This window comes from Cyprinus carpio, chromosome B8 (assembly GCF_018340385.1).
Source record: "Cyprinus carpio isolate SPL01 chromosome B8, ASM1834038v1, whole genome shotgun sequence".
Taxonomy (NCBI): Eukaryota; Metazoa; Chordata; class Actinopteri; order Cypriniformes; family Cyprinidae; genus Cyprinus; species Cyprinus carpio.
In genome coordinates, this window is record NC_056604.1 from 19,483,694 (window position 1) to 19,495,481 (window position 11,788).

An 11,788-nucleotide genomic window follows, 5' to 3' on the forward strand; every position below is an offset into this window, starting at 1 on the left:
TCTATCTATCTATCTATCTATCTATCTATCTATCTATCTATCTATCTATCTATCTATCTATCTATCTATCTATCTATCTATCTATCTATCTATCTATCTATCTATCTGCTGTTAAAAGCAAATATTTCTGTAAAACCTAGCACTCCACTGAAGAGCTCTCTGTTCGAAATATTGCTTCGTGCAAATATTTATTTAATATATATTTTTTTGCATACTGGAAATGGTGCGACTCATTCGACCCTTTTGACACAACGTCCTGAGTTCTTTGCTAAAATCACGACTGTAATACGGGTTATCGGGAAATAGAAATCCACTGATCCTAATGGATACGCTTGAAGAGCTTCCAAATTGCGTTTGGGTATATGTTGCACTTTATCATCTGAAGAGAGCATTAAACCACTTGATCTTTATGAAATGAAGCGCGAATACGGTGCGGAGGAAGCGCTCGGCCGTCACGAGTCCTTTTACGCACGAGAGCGCACTGTCATTAAGGTTTAAAATGTTTCCAAAAGGTCTATGTTGATTTTACAGTTTATATACTTTTTAATTTATTGCTTGAGTTGGAGGTAATCAGCAACACGATCAAATGTAGTTCTGAACAATTACGCACCTTGAACTAAAAAAAAAAAGAAACACAACCTTTCGTTTTTCATACTTGGTGCTTTACAATACAGTTTGAGGTGGTCATATGCCAATAAAGTAAACTTCTCAAACGAATATGTAGACAAATGAATCCTGCATTCTTCAATGTGTAAAGAGGCTATCATTATTCAAAATCGTTATCTGTATCCGTTTTTGATACAAGTTGTGTTAAGATTGTTGACTTCTCCTAAATGTATTATCTGAATTGCATCCATTACACGCCTGTATTTGTTTTATGTTTGACAATAGAGTGTTAGGATAGGTCAGGCTTTTAAGTGGGTGGGAAGAGTTCGCCTCATGACGCCCGTCCTGACATCACTTATACTGGGGTACAGAGGAGAACCGCTGCGTAGATATGAAGCCAGAGCGGCTCGCGCGAGGCGCACCGACACTTCAAACTGTCTTTGAGGTACTGCGCGAGGCACGTAGGAGGCAATCAGCTCGCAAACTGAGATGCTGTGACTAAAACGGGGGAAACACGGAGGGAGACGGACGACAAACTGTTTTCAGACAGTATACTTCTTTTTAGTGCTTTGACATACTCGGAAAATTTCGGCATGCCTCTGATTCTTTATTAAGCCGATTTTCTCCACTCAGGAATGTAACAACGACACAGCTACATCAGACTCCATCATGTATCAGGGTAGTTGGTGCGCATAAATTCTTTTTGCAAACTTGTGAAAACTGTGAGGGGAAACTGGCACATCGCCGCGCGCTGCTGCGTGCTCTCTGGAGATTTATATTTAAAGCCTTGCGCTCCGTGGAGGCTTGTGCATCTGGGTAACCTAGATTTAAGCTTTCCAATATATTTGTTTTGTAAGCACTTGTTAATAATTTATAACGTTTTTATTCCTGTTTTGAACTTTAGAATGTGTAAAATGTTAAAACTGAATAATTGTTACTCTAATCATTTATAGAAGCACAATATTGCGCTGCTTTTTCATATTGGAAATTGATCGATCTGTGGCACCAAAGCTTGTATTTCTACATTGGTTCTGGGCGTTTTTGTTTGTTTTGTTTTAGTTTTCCCCTCACATTAGCTGTCGTATATTTAAAAAAAAAAAAAAAAAAAACTTTCTGAAGTTTATAATTTATCGACAGAGCTGTAAATTCTATTTTATCAGAACCGTAAATTATACTTAAATAAATGTAATTTATCCGACATCAAATTTATTTGATGCCTGCCTTTTAAATCAAGTTGCAGGTTTCCATTATTATTCCATAACACAGATGACGCTTATTCCAAATTTGACTCAAAGTAATAAACTATCAACACTCGACGAGATGTGACATTACAGTGGCTGACAGAATCTTTAGCTCAGTAAACCATGTATTCATTCGTTTATACGTACGTTTATTTATTTAATTTAAACCAAACATATTTTACTAAGTTCTTAGAAGAGAAAAAATAAGCAGCCAAACAAGATTATGCAAAAAAAAAATTCTGACCACATTCGGATTACTGATAGAGACGATTAGTCCACGTGCACGCTCAGTTGCAGCGCTTTGGCAGTCATGGCAAGCGCGTGCTCTACCGGCACGGGTCTGCATGGCCACAACATTAACGGCACCGGAGTCACGTCTTCACCGACTTGTAACCAGAGCATGATAAAACTCCCTCCGTACACTCCAGAAGCCACAGCAGCCTTTGCAACAGCCATCACGTTGATGATTCTTTTTACAATTGTTGGCAATATTCTGGTCATTATCGCTGTGTTAACCAGCCGCTCGCTTAGAGGACCCCAGAACCTCTTCTTGGTCTCCCTTGCAGCCGCGGACATTTTGGTGGCCACCCTCATCATCCCATTTTCACTGGCCAATGAACTGATGGGCTACTGGTATTTCCGCTCTGTATGGTGTGAGATTTACCTGGCGCTGGATGTGTTGTTCTGCACTTCCTCTATAGTACACCTGTGCGCCATCAGTTTAGACCGCTACATGTCTATCTCACGTGCCGTCACGTACGGCGCACAGCGGACGCCCAAACGCATCAAATGTGCCATTTTGGTGGTGTGGCTGATCTCAGCAGTCATCTCCTTCCCACCGCTACTCTCCATGAACAAGAACAAAGGTGGCGCCGATTCAGGAGGGCTGCCACAGTGTCAGCTCAACGATGAACGCTGGTACATCCTGTACTCTACTATCGGTTCCTTCTTTGCTCCTTGTCTGATTATGATCTTAGTTTACATGCGGATCTACCAGATCGCCAAGCAGCACACGAGATGTCCACCAGGGGAGCCCTGCAAAGAGGTCCCAGCCATTGCTGCAAGCCCTCAGCACAAGGTCTACACGGAGGGTCTACAAAATGGAAGAGGAGATGAAACACCCTCTACCTTGCAGAAAAAAACCAGGCCTCCAACTCTGGCCGTATACCAAGTGGAGTCCGCCCAGGAAGCGGCTAGCCCCCCAATCTCCAACAAACATCTGCAACCCCCTTTGACAACCCTGACGCCGACCACACCGTGCCCTTCCCCGTCTCCTTCGAATTCATCCGAAATGGCTCCTAATAAACCTAAAGAGGGGAAAAAGGCGAAGAAGACCATGAAACAGCCTGACAATAATAACGGAGAGAGCATGAGCTCGGACTCGGACACCGAGCAAGGTGGAAGGGGGTTAGGGGTCCCTTGCACCCCAGGTGTGACACCCAGTGGCATCCATTCTCCCGCCACCATCCAGAAATACAGAGACATGATTGCCACCGCCAAAGGTGCCAAGCTAGTGACCCGGAAGATGAAGCAGGAAGGAACGCCCAACTCCGCACGGCGCAAAGCAATGGTGAACCGAGAGAAGCGCTTCACCTTTGTGCTGGCAGTGGTAATTGGCGTCTTTGTCATCTGCTGGTTCCCTTTCTTCTTCTCGTACAGCCTACAGGCTGTGTGCCCGGAGACCTGCACCCTGCCAGAGCCGCTCTTTAAGTTCTTCTTCTGGATCGGCTACTGCAACAGCTGCCTCAACCCGGTCATCTACACCATCTTCAACAAAGACTTCCGCAGAGCCTTCAAAAAGATTCTCTGCAAGAACACTAAAGGCACATTCTTCTGAAGCTCCTGAGGTGGATCATCTCCTCAGACAACAAATATGCGGTTATTCAGAACATGGACTAAAAGAAGCACAATAACGGTGCTGTTGTGATGTAAATGAAGGGCTTTTTGTGCTGCCCGGTGAACTGAGGACACCATGCTACTCAAGTGACTCCAGGTTACCGCCTCAGGCATTGGATTCCTGGTATTTGTTTTATAAAATGGAGCAAATCCAAAAATATTCATAGACTTTGACAAATCAAGTCTGAACACAAAATAACTTAGGGGGACAATTGCACACCTGCAAGGACAAGCGACATGGAGGTCAGTTACAAAGGTCATTGTATTTTTTTTCTAAGAACACCAGGCCTTAGAGATACTACAAACATGGTTTTCACTAAGGATTTCAGAGGTACACCATTCAGAATCTTTATGTACAGCTTTTCCATGCTGATTGGTCTACCAATGCCTACACAGCATCACTTCTGAGGAACAAAGACATGAAATACTCCTGTGGAAATCCTTGCCAGGGGCAATGTGTATGAAACGAGCCGACGCAAGTTTCTCCGATCGAACATTAAGGCTTCTTGTTACAGATCCCCCCTAGATTTTCTTCCAAGCTATGATGTAGAAAGGCTCTGTGAATACAGAACACCTGTCATGGATGGACGCCTTTCTGTCTCTTTGCATCTTGGACTGGTTGCCAGCAGGCTTTAAGATAACAAAATGTTTTTTATGGGAACTTAAGATATGTATTCATATCAAAAGTCATTTTCATTTTTAATATGATAAGACTCTTTGAGTCATCCAAAATGACTTTAGACTTTGGTGACTGTATCAGATGACACAAACCTCCTGATTTTAACTGGAGGTGCTCTTTCTGACTTGTTTCAGCACTTTGCTTTGTATAAAAGAACAAAATGATCATTTGTTGGTGTACACTGATCTACTGCACCCTAAATGTCTGAGCATTCAGCAGGGTGATACTTTGGGACTAAGGGCTGATAGCAGTGATGCTTTCTATTTCTTTGGTCATTGTCTTTTTGCTAATGATCCCCGTGTGTGTGTGTGTGTGTGTGTGTGCCGAGCAAATGTTGCGAATGGGTATGTGTTGTGCCTGACTGCAGTGTATGTTTGGAAATGGATGCTGTGTGCGAGAGGGTGTGCGAATGCTGTCGTGTGGAGGTTTATTTGCGTGTATGAGTTCACATCCCTCCCCTGATTCCACTGGCACCAGTTCAACTATATATGTATGTGCTTTTAAATGTGGCTGGTTCGCCATATCTGCCAGTGCTTATGATTCAGCTACTTCTTGTGCCAATGCTTTTACATGTTTTGCTGCTAAACTCATTTAATATCTTCTTAAACCAGAGTTTTTTTCAAAAGAATCTTTTTATTGCAGGTCATTTTGAACAAATAATTTTGAGACAATTAGAAAATGAGTCAAATCTAAGATGAAAGCTGTAAATTATTATTATGTGAATGATTTTGTATTTATTTATCCTGCTATTTCCTATTGTTTCCCCCCTCTATATATTTTAAAATTTTTCCCCAAGGGGAAAACAGACACAAGGAGTTCAGTTTTAGCTACAACATGATTCAAAATCCTTCTACTGTACTTTTTTTTTTTTTTGTATGATTTTTTTGTATGTGTCAGGACATTGCATTTGGGCTGCATTCTCAAAAGCTTTGCTATTGACGGGATCCTGGTAACTGTATCCATTTTGCCTCCTGGCCTCCTCTTTCTTCAGTGTAATGCTGTTGGTTTTCTGCTGCTCTTGAAAAATAAAACCGCTGAGCTGTGTGTGCCAACTGACTCATTGCTGTCAGAGAATAACTATCGTGCTTTTAGTGCAGATGAACAGATTTTTATTTCGACACACGTCATTGGGACACATTGAAAATTATGCAAAGAAAATGAGGTTTTACTAATGGCAAGTCTTTATGAAAACCAGGCATTAAAAATTCCTACTCCAAAACAACAGAATTTAGAACAAAATTGTCAACAGATCATTGTTTTCATATAGAATGGACAACAGTTGCCTCACTTTCCTTATTCATTTGTATGATTTTTACAGATTTCAATGCAAATATACTAATATCTAGATATAGAGAGATGAAATTTGTATTCAAAAGGGCAGATGTTTTGATGTATTAGAATATGGGATTAATTGGTGCTTTGGCAGATGTATGTCTATATGGTTGGATAAACTCTCGGTCTCCCTTAAGGTCAATTTGACACCCTCCAATCCTTTAAAAAAAATGAATATTCACCAGCATGATTGCATTAGGAATGGTGACGTTTCTGAACACAATGCATGCATGGGATTCAGTGATTAATACTGGACTGAATTTAATACTTAAAATGCAGGTTCAGCTTCTTTGATGCTAATTGGCTTTTTTTTTTTGTTTTTTTGTTTTTAAAGACAGCACTTTAAAAATAGTGGGATAGAAAAAAAAAGTGTTAATATTATGAGTATTTTACAAGATAAGAGGCTCTGAACTCAAACAGGGAAGGAGATTAATTTCTGGTAATTGTAGGAAGATGCTGCATTTCATAATTAATGAAGTCTCATGTGAAGTGTGTAAATAATTTTGTATGAATTAGCAGCCTATCCTTTTCCTTAAGCATCTACCTGTAAGGTCATGCTCTGGCAGAGCCACAAACTCTTGACTGAAGAAATTCAGAGAAATTGACCTCATTCATCCAAAAATATGGAAACCTCATTCCAGGGAAATGAATATTTTTCCCAATGCGTCAGGCTGTCTGCTATGTAAATCTTTCAATTAAAAAGGTTGTTGGCAAAATTCAGAAAAAAATTCAGACACAGAGTCCAGTTAATGCAGGAACTGAAAAGTTTGGGAAAATCTGAGACCTACTTTTTAAACAACTGAATCGAATTAGTGGTTGAGTAAGAGGCTGGCAGTGTGGGGTAGAAGACATGCAAACACGTCTTTACATCCAAAGCCCACTCTCAATATGTAAAATAAAGTAAATAAGCTGTATTTAGTCTCTGAATCCAGATATGAATTTGGAACAATGAACTTGACGGTCATGCAACAGAATCTTATGTCTGATATGAATCATAAGAAAACGTCCCAAAGTTTTTAGAGCTTAGTTGGTAATATGTATAAAAATAATAATAACAATAATAAAAACACTTCAATCCTCTTCAAAATCCTCTTTATCCAGCTGTCAATCAGGACCCAACCAAAGTGGAGGGATCTTGTATTACCCTGAAGGTATTTATTTAGCAATGTACATTGTCTTGCTTATTATATGGCTATTTGCCATGTGAGAAAATAATTAGTCACAACATGTTGATTGGAGTTGAAATATGTTATTGTCTCATTAAATGCAAAGCTTCCACAAAGAAAAACAGTTGCTAGCAAGTGGATTTGAGGCTAGATGAATGAACAAATTCAAGCAAGACAAATATTATGCTCCCAATGAAGTATGGGAGTCAACTCGAACTCAAAACTACTTAAATATTGTATATCATTTGCAATGCATTATGGGATTGTAGTTCTTTCCCTCATTAAAGCCATTTTTAAATAACAAATACATGATTGGAACAACATCAGGGTGAGTAAATGATGATTTTTGGGCGAATCATCCCTTTAAGTACACACAGTCTTGAACCTTTATGTTTTTGACTGATTTTTAAAACTTTTATTAATTTAATGTTTTTGATTTACCTTGTAGCTGGTTGGTTTGATTCGTGGCTTATAACTCTTTATGGAAGACTTTTTTGTTTTTGTAAATCCTTATGAGAAAAATCAATGGGAAAAAGTATGAACTGCACTATATAAATATGACACAAGCAATATCACACAAGCAAGGATGTTTTTTCAAATTATCAGCATGACAGCAGGACATATTAGATACAATATTGTCTATTTTTGCTAAATCAATAAAAATAGTTCCACAACAGAACTTTAATAAATAAGGATTTTTTAATGAATCTTTTGATTGAATGATTAATTAACTCAATTACAAAGACATCTATTTTACAATTAATAACATAATGACTCGCTCATAAAATAAACCACTAAAATCAAAAAACAAGCAAATTTAATATATTTTTAAAATCAAAAAATGATTAAGTAAACCCACATTTTTATTTACCCACAAGTCACTGTCACCAGGTAATAATGTAAGGCAAAAAATGACCAGGGTAGTGATTTACCAAGCTGAAGTCAAAATTTTCAAGTAGGAGCATATTTGCAACACAGCTTGGAGCAGTGTGACTGATTGTCATATTTGAATTCTTCGGAAGTAAAATGTTGGCTGATACAAGGCAAAGCTGTTGGCAAAACATCTAAATTTTCAGCATTTCCGTGGTTACATTTTTAGAAGTGAGTCTGGAAAGCTGGAACAGTAGCTTGGAGGGCCTGAACTTGAGCCAAAGCAGCACAGATTGCTGTGAACATCATTTACAAGAAGCCTGATTCTCCCATGCACTTGCACAAGTCACCCATAAATATTTATGCTGTGCGGATGTGCCATAACATTATAATTTAAAAATGGATGTCGCTGTTGCGGACAACAGAAGCAGCGAGGGTGGATCTGGAAAGTGTGTGTCTTAATCAGAAAGGGTGGATGAGGAAATTTTAGGCGGGGCAAAAAAAGACCCTGGGTGACCATTGTGTGAGATAGGACTCAAAGAGAAAAAAAGACTAAAGAGACATCTGGAGAGATGATAGGCTTGACAAAGAGAGATGAGAACAAAAACTGGGATGAAGACAAATAGATAGACTGGAAGCTGGAAGTAGAGACAGCTCCGAACAGATGGGAAATGAAATGCAACGAGAGTGAGAGGGATCAGGAAAGAGTTCATGCAGCAAAATGTGGAACAGAGCGAGCCATATAATGTACACTGAAAAAAATAGAACGATCTTCACTCACAAATAGCTAGTACATTTCACAATTAATTAAAAAGAAACAGCAAGTAACACACTGTACAAAATGAAAAATTTTAGACTGTAGACTGTAGACTGAAAAAAAAAATATTGTTAAACATACTCCAATAATCTTTGTACACGGTGGTAGGTGAAAGAAAGAAAGAAAGAAAGAAAGAAAGAAAGAAAGAAAGAAAGAAAGAAAGAAAGAAAGAAAGAAAGGATGAATGAATGAATGCATTTTACTGTTTCTTAACCTTTAGAAATGTTCATTATGAACTTCAGAAATTCAGTCAGAAAAAAATATGATATATGATTTTTTTTTTCAATGCTTTTTCCAAAATTTGGGATAGTTTAAAATAGACAAAATTGTAAATTTAAATTATTAAACAAATACACCAGAATGGAATAAGTAACAAGGTTGAAAATGTTAATGATACTTTTACCATAAATAAAATAAAAATATTTATTTGATAATTTTCTTAAAAACAAAACAACAACAACACAAGATTTTATAATATGTTTTGATATTTTTATGAATCCATTTAGCTGAATATATAGTTCGTTCCAAGGGCAATTATAAACACGTTGTTAAACTAGCTCGTGTGTAACGATCGGTCAGAAGCTTGTGGATCCATTTGCAGCTCTTTATTGAGTGAATCAAGGTTAACAACAGGGAATGGTCAATCAACAGTGTTAGGAATATCAGAGGCAAGGTGGCGACAGAAACAATACCAGGCAGGAGTCGGGGCAACCAGCAACCAATCAGAGTTCCAGGTAACGAGATCACAAGGGTAGGCGGCAGAGAATCAAAATAGTCAAACAGTCCAGGTTCATACACGGAACACACTCAAAAAGGCAGGGAAACCGCTGTCAGCCGGGGCAAAACAAGACTTCGCAGTGTGTGTGGGTGTGAACGCTGGTTAAATAGGCCCGATGATGAGCAACACCTGTGCCGGTAATTAGTCCAGTATGGGATTATGGGAAATGGAGTTGGGGTGAATGTTAATACTCAGGTGAGGGTGCCCTCCGGTGGCCATCGGAGAGAGCCACAGAGGTCTGATTTGTGACAGAGCCCCTCCCCTGCGAGCGGCTCTGGATGTGAGGGGCTGGTCAACGCCATGGCCTTCCACGGGGACGAGGTGCAGGTCGATTTGGATGGGCTTGATGAAACTCAAGGGTGAGTGTGGGATCCAGGATATCATGGGCATTAACCCAGGACCTCTCCTCGGGGCCATATCCTTCCTAGTCGACCAGATACTGCAGCACTCATCCTCTGCATCAGGAATCCAGAATCTCTCTGACCTGATACGCCACCTCACCGTCCACGATAAGGGGAGGAGTGCCCTCTTCTGCGACCTCGTCCTGGTCCCTCTCTCCTCTGGGTCCAGCAAGGAGACATGGAAAGTGGGTGAGATATGGTAATTTGCAGGTAAATCTAAATGATATGAAACTGGGATAATTTGCATGAGGATTTTGAACGGACCCACATACCTGGGACTTAGGTTTTTGCTTTGTAGTCGAAATCGCAGGTCCCTGGTGGACAGCCAGACCCATTGCCCAGGGATATATTCAGGTACCACCCTTCTCTGACGATCGGTTTGTACCCTGGTTCGACGCACTGCTTTTTGTAGATGGATGTGAGCTGTATTCCATGTGTTCTCATTTCTCCTTAACCAGTCATTGACAGCAGGGAGTTCGGAGGGTTCTCCTGACCAGGGAAATAGAGGGGGCTGGAAGCCGAGGACACATTTGAAAGGGGTGAGGCCAGTTGATGGCTTGCGGAGCGAGTTTTGTGCATATTCAGCCCATAACAGGAACCGACTCCAGTCATTCTGATTCTGATGGCAGTATGAGCGTAGGAACCTGGTGATCTCTTGACTGAGCCTTTCGACTTGGCCGTTGGATTGAGGATGGTAGCCGGAGGTGAGACTGATGTTGATGTTGAGTTGTTGGCAGAAAGCCTTCCAGACTCGAGAGGTAAACTGTGGGCCTCGGTCAGAAACTATATCCTCAGGAAGGCCATAGAAGAGGAAGACCAGTTCCAACAGAGCTTCAGCATTTTCAAAAGCAGTAAGCAGTTTGGGTTAGGGTATGAGTTGGCAGGCCTTGGAAAATCTATCGATTACTCTCAGAATGGTGGTATGGTCTCTGGAGTTGGGGAGATCAGTAACAAAGTCAAAGGCTATATGAGACCATGGGCTTTGAGGAACGGGTTGTAATAAATCGGCGCTGGTGAAAGGATTTGGACATGTTGCAGATCTGGCATTGCTGAACAAATGTAATTGTATCCAGCGATAAGGATGGCCACCAGAAGCATACTGACACCAGCTGAATTGAAGCTGTAATCCCGGGGTGCCCTGAGCTGGGGGAATCATGTACCAGATGCAACACACGTTGACGAAGATCGACTGGCACATAAGTTCGGTCGTTGGGGCAGTTTGGCGGTGGTGGATCATTGACCTGAGCTTCAGTGATCTCGGTGATAATGTCCCATTGAAATGGTGCTACAATCAGAGTTGGTGGGATTACAGTTTCGTCCGTGCTTATTAGAATAGGTGAAGAGTGGTGTAAACTGGATAATGCATCCGCCTTACAGTTCTTGGACCCTGGTCTGTATGTGACTTTGAAGTCGAAGCGGGAAAAGAAGAGTGACCATCGGGCTTGCCTTGGGTTAAGTTGTTTGGCTGAGCGAATGTATTCCAGGTTGCGGTGATCGGTGAGTACCAGGAAAGGTATTTTAGCGCCCTCTAGCCAATGCCTCCAATCTTTATATGCCACCTTCATTGCCAGCAATTCTCGATCAACCACTTCATAATTGCTTTCGGCTGCATTCAGTTTGTGTGAATAATAGGCATAGGGGAATATCTTAGGAGGACTGCCCTGACAAGACAGCTCCCATACCCGTGTTGGATGCATCAACCTCTACCGTGAATTCGAGATCGGGATCTGGATGATGAAGGATGGGTGCTGTGGTGAAGCACTCCTTGAGTTGTTGGAAAGCGTTCTGAACGGCTGGTGACCAGTGTAAGCGTTGTCTCCCCCCCAAGCAGCGAGGTAAGTGGAGCCGCTATGGTGCTAAAAATGAGATATATAAAGCGTCTGTAGAAGTTAACAAAGCCCAGAAAACGTTGCAGTTCCTTTACTGTTTTCCATTCATCTCCCTCCCGGATATGGATCCGATTGTAGGCACTGCGGAGATTGAGCTTGGTGAAATATCTGGC

At 40.9% G+C, this 11,788-nt stretch overlaps 1 protein-coding gene across 1 annotated transcript; it reads left to right on the top strand.

Annotated features, from left to right (window-relative positions):
- Window positions 1–957: 957 nt before the first annotated feature.
- Window positions 958–5,467, top strand: adra2b (adrenoceptor alpha 2B). Its single transcript, XM_019074399.2, has one exon. The coding sequence runs from the start codon at window positions 2,158–2,160 to the stop codon at window positions 3,682–3,684; it is 1,527 nt and encodes a 508-aa protein (XP_018929944.1). The 5' UTR covers window positions 958–2,157; the 3' UTR covers window positions 3,685–5,467.
- The last annotated feature ends 6,321 nt before the right edge of the window (window positions 5,468–11,788 follow it).